General features: G+C 43.0%; 1 protein-coding gene across 1 annotated transcript; it reads right to left on the reverse strand.

Annotated features, from left to right (window-relative positions):
- Positions 1-313: 313 nt before the first annotated feature.
- Positions 314-18,093, reverse strand: LOC113157874 (transmembrane protein 151B). The gene is made up of 6 exons (XM_026353521.1): positions 17,864-18,093; positions 9,675-10,013; positions 8,641-8,775; positions 8,158-8,297; positions 8,036-8,075; positions 314-7,918 (listed from the first exon to the last, which is right to left on the reverse strand). Exons 1-6 carry the CDS (start codon positions 17,930-17,932, stop codon positions 6,674-6,676), a joined length of 1,968 nt encoding a protein of 655 aa, XP_026209306.1. The 5' UTR covers positions 17,933-18,093; the 3' UTR covers positions 314-6,673.
- Positions 18,094-18,327: the final 234 nt, after the last annotated feature.

Below are 18,327 nucleotides of genomic sequence, written 5' to 3' on the forward strand. Positions count from 1 at the left end.
CTGACACAAGATGCAACCTGGGAGCTGTAGTACTTCTTAACTCTGTTCATCCTGATTGTCAAAATAAACTGGATCAAGCGTCTTAGACTTGAGATTTGAACCCAAATTAGCAATAAACTAAACCCGTTCGCAGTCGTGGACTTCAGTAATGAGGTCCTCAATTTCTTTTAAGCAGCATGTACTTCCATGACTTTGTGGGATAAATCCCACTACATCAAACCACCAGCATCCTAAAATCTACAGACACGCAGGTGACGACAGGAAGCACCATTATAAATGATTAAGTTAGAAAAACAAGACCACATTCTGGTTTACCAAGCAGATCGGCTTTATTTGTATCTTCCATGATAATTCATTGTCATCATCATCGCATCAGTAACAGCTCCCCCACCTTAAACCTCGGCACTCGGCTGACTCACATTATTTTACACAGGCGAGTGCCAGCAGCTATAATCTGGTGTGATATTGACAATCTCATTATCAGTTACATAGTACGTAGCTTAAATACTGAGGACATTTTGCTTGACGGTGCTTGAATAGAAAGCCCATTCCCGGCTTTTTACACATCAATGTGTAAGACAATAACGCGTTGTATGTGACATTATTGTTTCAACTCCACAGAGGCTGCATGTACATAACGACACTGTGGTAACAATGCATGTGTTCGACAGCTCACACGTAATCCAGCGGCATTGAATAAAAAGTTAAAAAGTAAAATCGGCTTATTGTAGCTTTATTGTCCACTGGAGATACTCAACGATCAGGTGACACAGTAAATGTTTAAACCAGGTGTGACTTGAGCAGGTGGTGCAGCTTTAAAACTCCCATTTGTAGATTGGCTGACAAATTTAATCTGACCCTCTTCGTTCTCATTATACTGACGCTAATGCCTCGTCTTAAACTCCACAGATTACTTAATTATTTAATATCAATACAACAAGTGTCTGTGGAAAAGAAGAGACAGTGAGCTCAGCTGCTGGTTTTTAGTTAATAAGTTAATGAAACTTAAAGAAAAAGCACAGACATTCACATTAAAGTGTCTGAAGTCAGAGGTCAAACGAGTAGCCTGAATTGTGCTTTGGTCAGTTTTTACTTGTATAAATATACAGTAACAGTACGTGAAACAGTGCGTGGATGACATTTTTCTGTTCTTCGCCTGATGGTTTGTAGTATCAACATTAGGGCTAACCAAATGTGAAATCTAAATGCAGCTGGAATTCATGTGACTTCAAGTCAAACCAATTCTCGACATGTTTTTTTACAGTGTTTGACAAACTTGATATGATCAACTCATCCCATCACCACAAGAGAAACAGTAATTGTATTGACAACAATACATCGGTCATATTTGCTAGAGCATTGTATAAGTGATGGTGTTGATGAATAAAATTAAATAAATAAATAAACTGATGGAAAATAAGAATTCTGTGCACACGTAAAACCATGTAGGCTGTGGATTTGAGCGCCGTTGTTCAGCTCATACAGAGCGACACAGCCACGGTGTGTTATGCTGTAGAAATGGAGGCTCCGTGAAAAAATGCAACAAGCCTTTATCATGAAAACAGTGCTGTCAGGTAAATGACTGAAGCTCCCATTGGTCGTGGTACAAGGTCAGAAAGCTGCTCAGCAACATACAGTTCAGGCAGGAAGCAGTGGGCAACGTCGCTTTGCAACACATTCAATCATGTTTAGAAGAAAAGCAATAAAAGCAGAGGAGGCTTAGACAATAAATGCACATTCACACATCAGCCTGCGCTACTCTGCCACACATCATACAGTGATGTCACAGCGGGTGCTTTTCATCAGCTGCCAAAGACAAAATTTCCAGGTTTGACATCATTGACTGAGGGTCTGCGAATGTGAAACACGCTCAATTTGACAGAGAGCAGGTTGTTAACAGGTCTCAGGGCTCACTGTTAGTTGAACTTTGAGACAGATGCACGTGTGTGCTGTCACAATATGTAAGGCTTTGCTGCCACCTAGTGGACAGAAACCCAACGGACCAAACACACAATGTGTGATGGATACTAGGTGGATTTATGCACCTCAGTGATTGGTCAACAGACCAAATGTGCTGTTGAGGATCAACTCATTCTCTCTTTTTTGTTGCAGTTTGGCATGTTAATGGATTTCTATGTGTCAAGACAGCTTGTGTTAACACAGGAGTGCAGCATCAACTGAAATCCTGAGCGGAAAAGTTGGCAACGTCAGACACGCAAAGGCAACATAGCATGGCGGCTTCATTCTTGCAGCGCGTGCACAGGTTTGTGGCGATCCTCTGAACGCGTGGGGGCTGTTATGAGTACTGGATTAATGTCCCTCTAGTCTAAAGTAAGCTGTTATAATGGCTGCTTCACTGCGGTGACTACACATGCAAGCACGCATGAGTGCGCGTTTGTGCGAGACATCATGGGCACAAAGTTCTCTTGGCACACCTTTTGACACACTCGGATAATAAAACACCGTAGAAATATCCAGTAACAACACATATATGAAGTGGAAAAACACTTCTCAGCCTAAAATAAATGAAATAGGCTCGCAGGCAAGAGTGACTTACAATCAATTGTTTAGCCAAAAAAAAAAAAAAAAGAATAAAAAATGAAGAAGAAATTGAAAAAGAAAAAGCAAAGAGACATGACAATGCATAAAAAGGCATTTAGATTTTAGACATCACTTAACCAGAAATAATGTCTACTCAAGTATAAAGATGATCTCAAAGTGACAAATCACAATTTTTCTTGTTTTGTCACTTTTTTTGTTATAGAAAAGTAAAAGCAACCAGATTTTAAGAAGGAGTTCAGTGATTTGAATATGTGAGCTTATACACATTTGAACAGAACCTTCAAAGCCACATTATTACAATTAAAATAACTAAAGTGAGTGATCGAACATTTGTGACGGCGACGTGACCTAGCAATTAAAATCAGCACAGGAGTGTGTCGAGTGTTTTTAGTGCTTTTTTCTTTTCGTCGAAGGACATTAATGGAGACCGTTTATCTACATGTACAAGTCAAGAGGCTGAATGATGATTAATAGGCTGTAAAAAAAGAACTGTCTTCATATCACACGTTCACTCTTTCTGCCTTTCAAGCAATATTCGTCCCTCTTCTCTTCTTCAGTCATAGAGCAACATTTGTCCTAGTTGCTCTTTATTCTTCTCCCACATGATTTTGTCCATTTGTTTTCTTGTCCCCAGACCAGCTCAGTGTCCCCCTGTGCTACTGAAAACCTGGGAACCAGAATCAGTGTCAACTATGTGTGTGTGTATATGTGTGTGTGTGTCCTGTACACCAAACCAGGTTACGCTCTACATTTTCTTTCCAGAAAGTTTCTCCGAAGAGGACGTTCCTTGCCGCCTCCGGATATTTTTTTTGTTGTTACATATTTGCGCCCCTGCATGTGTCGGTTAATGCGCCCGTCATTCGTTCACAGCGCGTGAAGCACGGTTTCTGCTCCACTCCACGCAAAGCGGTTGCCTTGGGCGTCATTCTTTCGGTGTGCTTTTCAGTATCATGTCTGAAGGAAGCAGATAGAGAACGAGGGAGAGCCTTCCAACATCACGAAGCGGCTAAAGTGACCTGTTTGCAGGGAGCACTAAGAAATGTTCATCTAACTACCCTAACTGCTTCTTGCTACTAATGCAGGTTCACTGTGCTGTGCAACATATATGCATCCAAGCACTGATGAATCTTTTTTTTTGTGTGTCTGTGCCATCTGCCTCTCCCTGCGCTGATTTTCCATGAACAGACCAAGTCAGAAAGTAGGATAAAGAGCCATCCCCTATGGATTCTCGTCTATGCCCTTGTCTAAATGTGTCTAAATTTGTTTTGATTGATCATGGGTCACTGCTTTTTGGCACTGCATTTGGAAAAGGCGGCCATTATTACTACATAGCTGCTAGTAGCTGCTGCACAATAGCTTTTGTTAAGTTACGTGCATCTCTAAGCCAGCTAACGTTTACATGTTTTCATTGTAAGGCGATGTTTCAGAGAGCGTTTTTACTTATTTGCAGATGATTCTTTAAGAGGAGGTGGTAGCAACATGGCACGATTTAAGGCCAAACATCTATCACAGGGCGGGGAAGTACACACTGTGGTCATATAGAGGATTTTGATAACCCTCTACTCTAAAAATACAAAGTAAATAAAAGTAAAAATCTTCTTGTATGTTATTCTGTTATGAGAAAACCAGCTGAGCTTCACGGCTCAGGTTTTACTTCCCATGCAGTCCAATAATACGGACATTACTCGGATAAGGAGGTGATTTTTCATGCTTTAACACGTACTGTGATATATAGTGTACCGTTACTTGACGAAGGTTTTCTGGCTATTGTAAATTGTATTTTCTTTCATATTGCTTAAGTGTTTAAAACTACAGTTCAATCATGCAAACGTAAACTGCTGGAGTTCAATAATTGTACGATTACTGCGTCTGAAAATCACAACCTGTTAGCAACTTCTGTAGTGATGGAGGAGATTCCTTTTCTTGTCCTCGCAGTTTGACTTATTTCTAAAGGGCGTTTTTGTTTTTTTTAAATAAATCTTAGTGGCTTTTTTTCAACACAGCAGTTTCTACAGTTTCCAGTTAAAAGTGGGATGATTCCCTCCCTCCTCTTGTTGCATCAGGGCTTTAACACAGATCTCTGTCCTCTATCAGGCTTTGCTAACACCTGACAGTGTAAAATCACCTCCTGAAGGCTGGAATATTCTCTTCTCTAAAGTCTCTGTGATTGTCGTCCTGCTGACTGCATCATTTATCACTGTCATGACCATTCATTTCTGACAAACGCACCGTTGTCTAATTGTTTTGGGTTCGATTCTGTCTGTGACCGAGACCTTTTCACAAATGAATCGAAACCAGCAGCCTTGTTTTGGGAGAGTTGATTATGTTAATGATCAAATCTCGCGGGCGTGCAGCTCCTCACGAACAGGAACTGGGAACCATCTGGTCTGAATTTAGTAAATTCTGATAAGTTGATGCATTTAAGAGCATTTAAAGAATCTGATGTGTTGTATGAACAATATATATAAAAATATGTTCTTACATGAAGCACGGTGTCTTTAAAGGCCTGTTTATGTACATTTTAACTGCGCATGTGGGAAATATAAGTAACAAAGTAAGTTGTTCACAGTTTCTTATTCACTGTAGACATAATAGTGAGAGGTCAGAAACGTTAGTATGAAATATCTGGTTTATAAAATCCGATCCAAAAGGACATGTAATATGTGGAATGAGCGGAGATGAAATCTGACCGCTCCATGTCCAGTAGCAGAGAGAGGTGTATCACGTATCCACATCTTTAGGATAAAGCGATGAGCAGAAACAGAAGGTGACTGAGAAAAATAAGATGACTCACTACAGCAGTCTTGTTTTACAAAAAAGCAATAGATGTGTTGGTCAGAATTACACCTCAGCACTTGTAGCATGACCAAAGAACAATGCGGCGAGCCGAGAAGTAGAGGAAGCCATGGCTCCCCTGCTTATTGAGCTCTTTTTTCCCCCCCTCTTAGCTCCATAACAGTAATGGACAGAGAGCGGTGGGGAAGCTAATGGTACAGCGAGGAGTAAGATGGCCACGTAAATGTAAAGACGGGGGAGAGATGAAGGTTTCTCCTCTTTTATTGGCACTAAAACTAGTCCGGTACAGTGGAGCTGTACAGTAAGTCTTAAAAAGTCTGAATAAGTTATTAATGGAGTTAATATGGTGAACTATTTGAATATTACTTATCTTTCCTCATTAGATTCTGCTGCTAACGGATGTTTTGTATCTGTGGTAATCTCTGTTTTCTCCTCATTTTCTTTTCTTAAATTCTCCTGTGTGAAATGAAGGAATCTGAATCATTTGTTGGCCAAACAAAGAAAGATTTAGGGTAAACTGATCCGTCATGGTTTGGGTTGTTTCTGTAATACACTCCTGTACTCTTGGATTTTCCTACCTTGTTTATTTTTTGGCATCTTACCTTAACAACAGTACGTTTCTACTTCATCTTCCTCACTCACATATTTGGGAATATTTCCTCTTTATCTCTTCACAATAGCCTTTTTCTTTTTTTCTAATTGTTGGCTCACCTACTACTCGGCCAGTTTCTTGTCACTGCTCTCCATGCTGCCATCTTCAGTTACTCCTCCCTCTCCTGTTTCTTGCATAGATATAGACATTCCTAAGTTTTCAGTCTTCCTGTCATTCGAGTTTCCCATCTGTCACCCTCTCTCTAACACAATCTCCGTGTGACTACAATTGCAAGAATTTCCTGGCCTCCAATCATTTTCCATCCCACTGTATCTTGGCCTTTTTACCAGTGTGTTTTCTGCCCCTTTATGATTCTAATCAAACAATCCTTGCTCCCTCTTTTCTGTTTCAACACTCCTCTTAAAGTACATTCTCATTTCCTTTCCTACTCTTCATCTATTAAACACTCTTCTGTCCACTGCCGCCTTCCTCTGTGGTACTTCCGTCTTCTTACCTCCCTTACTGTGGTTGGTAAACTGTCAACCAGCTCTTTTCCCATCAACCTCAGTCTGTCATTTCATTCAATTCTCAGATCTATCCCATCTCATTTCCCCCTCATTAGCTCCTTCGATGCTCTCCGTTCTCTCTGTTCAGTGCACTCTTTCATCTCCCTCGGCCTCTGCTCACACTTTCTTCTCTTGATGTGTTGGTTTTTCTAGTTCGTCACATGTCATCTCCGGCGTGGCAGCTCTCCTCTCCGTGTATGATGAGCACAGGAAAGAAGAATGCATCCTGGTAGGATGGAGGTCGGTCCCTCTCGCCCTGCCTCACTTCGCCTCCACCTCCACTCTCTTGCTCTGCTTCTTCATCCCTCTCTCTAACCCCTCTTCCTCTGTCTTCCCTTCTCCTAACCTCCTCCACCTGCTCCTCTTCCTCCTCGTCATCATCCCCGTCCCCTTCTAGCACTGCTCTGGTCTCTTCGTTGTCCTGTCTTGAGCCTAAACCAAGGAATCCTCCTCCTCCTCCTCCACCACCTCCACCTCCTCCACCTCCACTATTTCCTCCACCTCCTCCTCCTGCACTTACTCCTCCTTCTTCCCTACTTCCTCCTATCCCTCCCCCCATGCTTCTTGAATGAAACAGGCTGTTTGGACGCCCGCCTCCTAGTCTCCCCAAAGAGAATCCACTCCGACTGAGCACCAACCTTCCTCCGATACCCCCACCTCCGGGCCCTGCTGCCCTGATCCCTGCCACAGTAGCATTCAGGAGGGCTGTGGTTCCCATTGGAGCTCTTAGCCTGGACGGGAGGCTGGAACTTGATGTGGTCCTCCGGCAACGGGGGCAGCTCTGGAGGAGGTAAGCTGAGTTGAACACTACAGGCAGCGCTAGGGGAGGCGGGTTGGGCCCCTGGCTGGGTATGGTGCCTGGCGGTCCAGAGATGGGCGTAGAGGCAGTGGGGTTTGACCCCCCGCTTGTGTCCAAGTCCATAAGAAGGGCTTCAGAGTAGCTCGGGACCATCTGTTGGTTACAGCGGATGTGCCATTCTAATTCTGTCATGTCCACTGTGTTGACCCGCGAGATGGCTCTGTAGCTCGTCCCATTTACACCAATCCCAATTCCTCCTGGGTGGACTCCATTCTCAGTCCCTCCTTCCACCCCATCCCCTCTCCCACCTGCTCCTGGCCCTATTCCACCTCCTCCTCCACCACTATCCTCTTCCTCCCCAAACAGCTTCTCCACATGGTAGTGGACATATGCTGTGCGGTATTCTGACACCACCCGCAGGGGCCATGACAGGAGGAAAGCCGAGGCCAGCCAGAACACCCTGTGCCTCGAAAACCACGGCTGATGAGCGGGATCTGGGAACGCTAGGATGTGTTCACGAAAATCCACATTCTTTAGGTGCATCCCTTCCCTGGCCTCCATGTAATCGTCGAGTCCCTCGTTCTCCCCAAAGAAACGCGCTCGCTTGGATCAGAAAAGAGGAGCATATAAGACATTATAGCACTTTTTTGAAATCACATTTTATAGAAAAAAATACAGAATAAACTACATGAAATAGATTTAATTATTACCACTACTTACCTGGGTGAGGTAGGCAGCTTCAGCACGTGCACTGGAGAAGCTAAAGAGAACAAAAACCAGTTGGCACCATGTTTGCATCCATAAAATAATTTTAAAAAGCAACGTCTCCGTGTGTATCTAACCTGAAACACTTGGTGAAACGGAGGCGAACAGCAGGGTGCAGCTGCAGATCCAGCAGCTCCTTCGATACGTCTTTGACACCATAACGGGCGTAGTCAAACTCTGAGCTGGAGGCATGGGTGTTCACTCGCTCATGGTAGACCTGAGGAAGGTGGAGAGGAAAAAGGGAGAAGGGGAAGGAGAACAGAAGAGACGTTTAAGAATGGAAGATTAAAGTTACTGGGAACTCATTTTAACCTTCGTATATGGTTCAGGAATTAATAAAGCATGATTACTAAATAGAATGATATTTCTCTTACTGCACACAGCTGTTTGCACACAGCTCCGCAATATTTCACTATAGGAGAAATTAAGATTTGCAGAGCAGTTATTATAGATGTTTCCAAAATTATAACTCAAGCTTGTACAGTGCAGCTCTTCATATAAAAAGAAAAGAGTGGAAAAAGAGAGGAACTGGCCGTGTGCACCATAAGAGCTCCTCTCACCTGTGTGGTTGTATATGCATTCCCGTTGCGGTATCTTGTCACCTGCCTCGTCCTCCTCACATAGTGATAGCTGATCGCCTTCCACCAAATGCAAGGTGTGGCCTGCTGAAGTCTCTGCACGCGCTCGTACACTTCCTGCATCAACGGATGAAGGAATAATCTAATTAATTAATTAATGTGACATTTAAGTTATGCCAGTCCTGCATTTGACTATTTTAGTCATCAATTACTGTTTCCTCTCCATGAAAACCTGGTACAAGTGAGAATGAGTTATCAAGAATATAAAGATGTAACCCAGCCTGAGCAGTCTTTGCCATGGCAGGACAATCAGAAACAATTACGTTTCTTTAGTTTGCAGACAGCATTGTTGCATATTGTGCAAAACAGAGTCTGTCCACGTTTGCTATGGTGTAATGATTTATTTTTTAGTCTATTTAGAGCTGTCTTAGTCACAGCATTTGTACCCCTCACTGTGTGGACCAATATAAAAATAGTTTGTTGTTGGCAGTGGCAGATGAACAGTAAGCACTGTTCTTCTGGGGCTTCCTGATAACTGACAGAGCAGACCAGAATAGACAAAAGATAGACTCCCCCAGGTTAGCTCATTTCCACATGAGCGAGCAAGTATAATTTCTCTCTCCACTTAAGGAGGAAACTGAAAGTAAAACAGCATTCTTTGCCCGGGAGTGTGAACATTTCTGAGTATACTGCATGCAAATCCCAGCTGTGGAAGACTCTTACTGCCCTGTATGTTTGCTCCACAGTAACTGTCTGTGCAGACATGTAATGCAGCATCTTTTTTATTTATTTAGCTGCTTTATTTCAGGCAGTATGCTGACACACTACCAAACTAAGCAAGAGTCAATGAGTAAACAAATACTTTAGTGTCTGGGGTCAAGGTCAGATGTATTGCAAGACTCCTACTGCAGCATTACACTCCACAGTCTGCTGGGTGCTGACCTCTGGTGTTTTTAAGCCATCTGGCTTCTTACTCAGCATTAAATCTGATGCCAAAAACTGGTTTCGACAGATACCTGGAACTCAGCATGAGCCAGCATGGCCGTCTTGGAGAAGCAGTGCCAACACTCCACTAAGTAAACCACATACAGCATGGCCAGGAAGGCCAGGGGGATGTAGACGTAGCCACTAGAGCACGGACTCTCCAAGTGCAAGATGTCATTATAGTAGGCCGCCGAGGTGGCATCGTCATCAGCACCGAGAGGTATGGAGGAGGAGCCAAGAACAGGTACCCGACAGAGAGCACACCAGGCGAGCGTGGCAAAGCAGCCGTACATGAGGAGTGTCAGGAGGAGGCACTTCCAGTGGGACTCCCGACACAGGGAGGATGCCAGAGACTGTTGGACTGGCCGTTGCTGAGGGGACACAGAGAAGAGGAAGAGGGATTTAGTGCTAAGATGCTGATGAGTGCACACTGAGGCACTGCCTGAAAAGTTTGTAGTTATTTTATTGTATTAACAATGAGACATTTTGAACTGGTGCTAAATATATAATAGTATGAACTGTTAAAGGAGCTGCAGAAATACTGTTGAGGGTCTGAACGAGTTTCGTCAATCATGACAAATACACAGTGAAGAGACTGTATCCTTTACTATAACCATCAAGCCTGAAATACTCATTGGGGGCATGGAATTCGAAAGACATGGTTGTCTAACAGACTGTATTCATATCTTTCGCACCATTATTAGAAAAAACTGTGTAGACAAACTGTTCACATCAGCAACCAAGTTATATTTCAATTTCTGGTACATAAAATACTCTGCATAACATCTAATCATCCATTCATCCATGTAGTGCAGCGTATGTGTATGTAACATTAGCCACACATTTAGGGAAACCAGTCTGAACTGTGCCAGGAGATTTGATGCACGTTTAAGTTCCTATAAAAGACAGTCAATATTATATTAAATAATACATTAGGTGTCAAAAAGTACATATTTAACCATCAGCCAAGTCAAAATTAGACAAGATATAATGGTACATTGACGTGCTTGTCAAGGCGGCAGCACAGATTTTGTGTAACCAGTAAACTCCAGGTTTTTATTAGTCATGATGTTCTTGTTTGGTAAACACAGTCATATTCCTGAGCCAGTGCGTAAGCTGAGGTCTTGACCAGAGGAATGCATCACACCATCACATGCCCATCATCAGCCCATCACTGCATAAGTGCTGCTGTATATTAGACACACACACACACACACACACACACACTTTATGCCTCCCTCTAAGTGAACACTTGCACTTTGCAATAGCACTGTGAAGACATCATATTACAGTGCACTCACTCACACACACACACACACACACTCTGTATGCATTAGATGCACACACATAGATGGTCTATTGTCTAATTTGCTCTTCTTCTTTCTCTCGCCGTCTCTTTGTATCCACACTCACGCCAGCATGCACGCCAGAGGAGAGTATGTGAATAATTTAGATCAGAACGATGCTTCTAGACTGTTCTCTTGCTAACGGACTCCAGTCCAACATCAGCAGCATATCACTGCAGCTGCAATTTGTGTATTTGAGGGACAGACAGCACGGGGAGATGTTGGAGTCGTGCCAAAGCAGAAAAGCTTGTGTATTATGCATGTTGCATGTGCATGCATGTCACATGTGAAGGGGTGTTTATTTGCCTCTACACTTGTATGGGTGCTCTCTCTCCGTGTTGTTAGCCTCTGCTTCGCGCTGAATGCGACAAGGTGCAAGGGCAATAAAGCAGATGACAAAAAAAAAAAAAAAAAAAAAGATGGGATGACACCAGTGTCCTGTCCTCTTTCATCGAAGGCTGCCTGTCCTTTCAGCACACCACTACCTCCCATCCATCAAACACACAAGCCCCTCATTTAATCACTCACTCCTTTCCTTCCTCTCTCATACTGTCAGCAATATTAATTCAATATCACAGTTTGCTTTCTGCCTTTCTTGCTCCACATCCTCTTTCTCTTTACTTATATAATCTAACCCCCCACCCCCCGACTCTTTTCCTGAATTTTCCCTCCCACCTCCTAAGCATTCACTTTCCCATCCCAACCTCAGCCTCACTTCCCCTTCATCCTCACCCCCCACATCTCCTCTATTACATCCTCCCTGAAAGTCTGTCTCTGAGTGAATTGATTGGACTGAAAGTGTTATGTAGAAAGAGGGGAAGAGAAGGGATGAGGAGCGTGAGAGAGACAGAAACGGCCATGAACTTTTCATGAATGCAAGTATGAAAGGAAGCAAACTGAGAAAGGGAGAGAGGGAGCCTGAATAGATGGCAGCAGTGACAGACGGCACCTCTCTACAGGGAACTCCTCTGCCAAAATCCATCCTTCTTGTCCTTCGGTTGCCCTCCCTGCTTCGTTTCCCCTCATTTTGTCTCGCTGGCTCCAATTCTCTCTCTTCTCTGTCCTTTTCCCTTTACCTTCTGCAGACATTGATGCCAAAAAAAGAAAATTCGAGCAATAAAAAAAGAAACTACGCACATTTTCATCACGTCCCTCCAGCTGGTGTGCCAGGTGAGGAGAAAATCAGCCCCGAGACAGGAGTCAAATTATCCTTGTTTGCACTTATGCCGATCAGTATTTGTCAGTATGAGCAGTTCTCTGCCTGAAGATGCTCCACTCACAGTTAACTGAGGGAACTTGGTATTACAGCAATAATAACCAAGTCAAACTGCAGTGCCTATAAAAAGTATTCATGCCCTTGGATGTTTCATTCTTTTATTTACATTATAAATCAATCACGGTCAATAAAAGTTTGACCAATACATTTCAGAAAAATACCTTAAAAGTGAAAACAGGTTTCTACAAAGTAATGTCAATTAAATAAATATATATAAGGTGAAATCAGTGTTTGCATTAATATTCACCCCCTTCAGGTCAGTATTTAGTAGATGCACCTTTGGCTGCAATCAATCTGTGTGGATAGGACAGGCAGTTAGGCTTGCACATCTGGACACTGCAATATTTTTGTCATTCTTCTTTGTAAAACTGCTTAAGCTCTGTCAGGTTGGGTAGGGATCGGGTGTGAACAGCCCTTTTCAAGTCCATCCGCAAATTCTCTATTGAATTGAGGTCTGGGCTTCGACTCGTCCACTCCAGAACATTCACCTTGTTGTCGTTAAACCCTTTCTGTGCAGCTTTCGCTGTATGCTTCATTGCCTTGCTGGAAAACAAATCTTCTCCCAAGCCGTTGTTGTCTTGCTGACGGAATAAGATTGTCCTCCAGGATTGTCCTATATTATGCCTTACCCTCTAGCTTAACAAGCCTTCCAGGGCTGGTTGCTGGGAAGCATCCCCACAGCATGATGGTGCCACCACCTTGTTTCACAGTGGGGATGGTGTGTTTGTAGTGTTGTGGAGTGTTTGGTGTGCACCAAACATAGCGTATTGTCTAATGGACAAAAAGCACAATTTATTCTCATCAGACCAAAGAACCCTCTTCCACTTGACCATGGAGTCTTCCACATGCCTTTTGGCGAACTCAATTTGTGATTTAACATGAGTTTTCTTCAACAGTGGCTTTCTCCTTGCCACTGTCCCGGGCAACAGTTGTTGTATGAACAGTCTCTTCTATCTCAGTTGCTGAAGCCTGTAACTCCCTCAGAGTGGTCATCGGTGTGTTAGTTGCCTCTCTCACTAGTCTCCTTCTTGCACGGTCACGCAGTTCTTGTAGACGGCCTGTTCTAGGCAGATTAAGACATGTGCCATATTCCTATCATTTCGTGATGATGGATTTCACTGAACTCAGGGGGTTGTTTAGTGCCTTGGAGATTTATTTGTATCCATCCCCTGACTTATGCTTTTCAATGACCTGTTCTCTGAGTTGCTGGGAGTGTTGTTTTGTCTTCATGGTGTAATGGTATTGGTCTTTTTACTGCAATCACTTGAGACGCATTCACTGCACTCAGGTTATCCCCATTTCACTAATTGTGGGACTACTAGCACCAAATATCTGGACCTCTGTTGGATTAGGTTAGTCATTTTGGAGGGGGTGGATATTAATGCAAACTCTGATTTCACCTTACATATTTTTATTTAATTGACATTACTTTGTAGAAACTCGTTTTCACTTTGACATTAATGAGGTAGTTTTCTAACATTTTATTGTCAAAGTGGCCAACTTTTATTGACCATGACTGATTTATAATTTCAAAAAAAGGATAAAACATCCAAGAAGGTGAATACTTTTTATAGACATTGTATGAAGCTACTACAAAGTCAAGTGAATGTGTTTTTTCCTGATATAGTGTGCTCCATCATTACTGTCAGTTGGGGTTCGCACATGGGCCTAAATCTGTACAGTGCAGGAACAAGTTATAAAACAAGAAAACCTTCCAAAACCTTAAAGGTAAATGTGCTCTGCAACTAAATTAGTGGTCAACAGGGATGCACATTGGACCAAATACTTAAGTTTCTATAATAAACGTCACATTTTCTGGTGCAAAACCTCGTCACTTTTTAATGCCTCATGACCCTTTGTCTGTTTGCCGTTTCTCTCGAGCCTCAGCTCTCATGACGGACCGGAACAGATCAAAGAGGAAACCTCAGTCTACTTAACATCATTGTGAAAATAAATCTTCATATCCTAATCTGGATGGTGTCGGATTTCATTCTGGACAAGTACAGACTGCCCTCCTTGGAAGCTCCTTTGAATAGAGCTGATATATAGCAGCTCGTGCATGAAAAAAAAATACTCTTTTATTAATGATTTCAATTCAGGGTTTCATGCATAAAACACATTATCTGACAGAATTTCCCCTTTTACATACTTTTTGTTATCCCTCAGCATCTACAGTCACTGAAGGAAGAGCATTCCTGTGCACACTGTAGTAATTCCTTCCCTTACACTGTAGTAATGTGGCGATGTACCAATTCTTCCACATACACACTAACTGTCTCTTTCTATTCCCCTTATACCATAAATAAATCAGGATCTTTAGTATTTTATTCACCTATCTTGGCTACTTATCTCATTTGTGTACTGGACAGAGGAGTTTTAAAGGTGTCTAATAGCAATTGTGCGCCTCTCTCTCGCTCTCCGTCGGTCTCTCAGCTCACACTGATTCAGCTGGTTAGGTGAGACTGGAGCAGCTATAATTAGCAATCCTACTGTAGCATGTGGGTGGCAAATGAAGTGAGGAAGGAAAGGAAAATGTGCTGTTGACTCCTGCAATACACTGTTAAAAATAATATGTCATTTCAACACAACTGGAGAGAGCTATTTACGATGTCAGGTTTCTACTGCCTGTGCCGGAAAAACAAATCGCTTAGTAGCAGTCGTCTCGGGTGTCATCATGTTAAAACACTATTCTTCGGTTATTTTCTCTTGACAAAAAGAAAAATACAAGAGGTTGAAAACCAGCATGTGCACTAAAAGCTGCAAATAGAAGGTAAATTGAAGCAGAATGAGAAAATGAATCAAATCTCTCGGTGCAGGAAGCAATTTGCTACCTTATTAGAAGCAGATGGAAATTAAGAATAAATTAAATTTAATCAACAATTCATTTAGAACATCTGTAAAATGGAGTGAGACATTTATTGCATTACATCCAAGTGTTGCACTCACGAAACATCTGCGCTTGGAATGAAGTATTTAAAAAAAAAAAAAAAAAAGAGAGAGAGAGAAGAATTGTTTTGCTGTTTTTATCAGCATTGACAGAAAAAATAAAAGTAACCAGCGAAAAACATGGCGATTGTGTGGTGGTTTGTTTGAAAGCATTTGAGCTTTATAGGCTTTACACATAATGCGTCTGCTGCAGTATTTCATGTCTCATTTCACCTTCTCACCTTCAGCAATTGTATTCTTTCACATATCTTATAAAACACATTCTCCATTAGTAACCCCTGTAGCTGCTCTACACCTTGTTGACCTCCTCCAGGATGGCAGCCAGGCTGCTGCTACAGTATTTCATTGCAGCTCATCTCCACGTTAGCCATTCCCCATCTAAATTGTTCACTTCATGTGTATGCATGGCGTCATTTATATACCACTTATTTTCTTTGTTTGAAAAACCATGTTTGGTCTGGTGTGATGAGAAACTGTGTAGGATTCCTGATATAGATGCTTCACACTTATGCATCCATAGTCTAGAGAGTGAATGAGGTTAAGTGAGATAAGAGCGTGCAAATGCTTGAGAGTGAGAATCAAGTAGAGAGATAGGAGGATGCTGTATACTCCATGACAGGCGAATCTAAAACAGGAAGGAGACCAAGAGGGGAAGATGAGCGAGAGTAATGGAGGCAGAGAACAGATGCAGACTGAATTCATTGGATTACACTGCACTGTCTGCACAGCAGGCACGGATGGAGGCAGTGAATATAGGCGAAATAAAGTGAAAGGCATCATTTAAGACGTTTAGTAACTACACATTATGTGCTAGAGTCTTTAAATTACTACCAGACAAGCGCCACATGCTTAATTCTGTCTCCTCCTGTCAGCTTTATTAGCCATTTCTTGGTACTAGTAGTTGGACAATTAAGATATAAAACTGTGCTTACTGCCTCTAGTCAGTTAAAAGTAAAAAGGTTATATACACCATTAAAGCACATTAGAGCTACAGTGATTAGTCGTTTAATCGACAGGGTTTACTACAGCCAATGGTTGCTGCTTTGTGATGGGCAGTTTTTAACAATTTTCTAACACTGACTGGTTAGTTTTTTATTATAGCATTATTCATTTACGAATCTCCAGCCCGCCTGGGCGTACATCATTAATTGAAAACAATCAAATCCCACCCCCCGTGTGCACCACAACACCACTACCAAGGTCTTCTCTCGTTTAAAAACATCCAACTCAAATATTTATCACCACTCCACCATATTATAGGTATTGTGGAGGATATATTTTCATAGTTCCTAGTCCTCGTTCTCACCTTGCTCACACAACCTGATAACAGGATGGTGTTAAACTTCCAGCACTAATGTGAGGGTGGTTTCTGACATTATAGTCAATGAAACCTCACGTGCAGAAAATGTAAAGATGAAACAAATAAAACTGTCGGTGCTGTATCTAATGTCCAATACTACTTGCCTATTATTCTCTGGGAATGATGTCGACCCAACCCTAACTAAGTAAACTCTGCTAGTATAGAAATTGATAGTTTCTTCCATCGCTCTACAGCCAGTCCTATATGTCCCATTACACCCCATGCATAAATAACTTTGCTCAGTCATCCTGTTAAGTAGTGCAGTGATTGGTGGTGAGGACACAGATATGCCCACATCCTTAGTTATCCACTTCTTTTTTTCCTGGAAACTGGCATACGTCATTATTTGTCATATATCTAACAAATATGGTTCTCGTTGTAAAGGCGATGCGTCTGAATAAAGGATAAGGCTTGTGTGGAAGTGTGGGTGACGGTGGGGTAGCAGGGTGCTGTACTGAAAACACCACCCTTCAAACAGGGAGCGATGATTTATTTACAGCTTCATACCGTCTGTAAACACCAGCCTTTTAATAAGATGCTGCTCCCCATGTTCCCAGTGTGCGCGACTTTGATTATCATGGTCCAGGAGCAGGTGAAGGACTTCAGGTAAGGCGTACAGTAATAAATGGTGTGTGTTGAAAAGAAGGAGGCCGCCATGCTGCTGTCACCAGTACATGACAACTCTCGTGTTGGAAATAAATGAACATGCAGCTGCTGAGGTGTTGTTCTGTGATCTCACCCTTCACATCGTGTGTAATTCTGACTGAGAGGTGGGTGTGTGGCTCAACTGTGATGTCACCCTCTAGTGTGGTGACAGCTGGCAGATGAACAAACTCTACTACACTGGAGAAAAAAACAACAACAACACACATACAAAACAGAAAAAACTGAACCAGCACATCATCACACAGCGTTTACAGGCGGATCAGTGCTGTGGATTTGATTCTGCACGGATATTTAGGAGTTCCCTCCCCGTCCCCGTTTACCCAAAGCACAGCCTGGTCTCCATTCATATTAAAGTCAAGGTCCTGTCCCGCGTCCTTGCTCGTGTTTAACGCACCAAGGACTTCAGAGGGAAAACGCCATCAAACACGGGTTGTGGTGCACGATGTGGAAAAGCTGGGTTATTTAGAAATAACCTGCAGTGACAAGAAAGCTGAAGGTGTCTTTTATTCTTCTTCTTATTTATTTTTAAAGAAACAAATCATGCACAAGTTTGCTCCACTCGGACTCTTCCTATCCACACACGCACACGTCTCGTCACAAGACACTAAAACAAATGTCCTTCCTCACCTGCTCTCGTCCTGAACCTTCGTCCAAAATGGGCTCTTCTGCGGTGGCCGTCTCCTCCTCCGTCTGCATTTTCCCCTCTTGCCACTCCTTCCTTCCTTAGAACCGGGCACAGGCAGCTCCCACCCCGGTAACGTCCGAAGGCAGGGACCTCCCCGGCGGAGCAGCGAGCTCGGTCACCCCATCCACCGCAAGTCGGTATCCGATTTCACGATGGCGGGGCCTGCGGCAAATCAGCATCATCTACTCCAGACGGAGCGGTGTCCGGTGTCCGCTGCCTGCCCCCCCCCTCACCTCCACCGCCTCGCCTCCCGCTCAGTGCGTCCCCTCCGTCCGCGCCATCCTTCGCCTTTTCTGGATCGAGTGCGACTAAGAAGCGTCCAAAGGTAAATCCCTCCGTGCGCGGCCGCTTTCTCTGCTGCTGCTCCCGCCACCACCACCACCGCCGCCGCTCGTGATGCTGGAGC

The sequence above is a fragment of the Anabas testudineus genome, chromosome 18 (assembly GCF_900324465.2).
Source record: "Anabas testudineus chromosome 18, fAnaTes1.2, whole genome shotgun sequence".
NCBI classification, from domain to species: Eukaryota; Metazoa; Chordata; class Actinopteri; order Anabantiformes; family Anabantidae; genus Anabas; species Anabas testudineus.

Excerpts from the sequence above, each read along its gene's own strand:
- LOC113157874 (XM_026353521.1), bottom strand. The coding sequence starts at position 17,932 with ATGCAGACGGAGGAGGAGACGGCCACCGCAGAAGAGCCCATTTTGGAC. Across the intron at positions 10,014-17,863 it reads AAGGTTCAGGACGAGAGCAG|CAACGGCCAGTCCAACAGTC; the intron begins GTGAGGAAGGAC and ends GTGTCCCCTCAG. Across the intron at positions 8,776-9,674 it reads TGGCTCATGCTGAGTTCCAG|GAAGTGTACGAGCGCGTGCA; the intron begins GTATCTGTCGAA and ends CCGTTGATGCAG.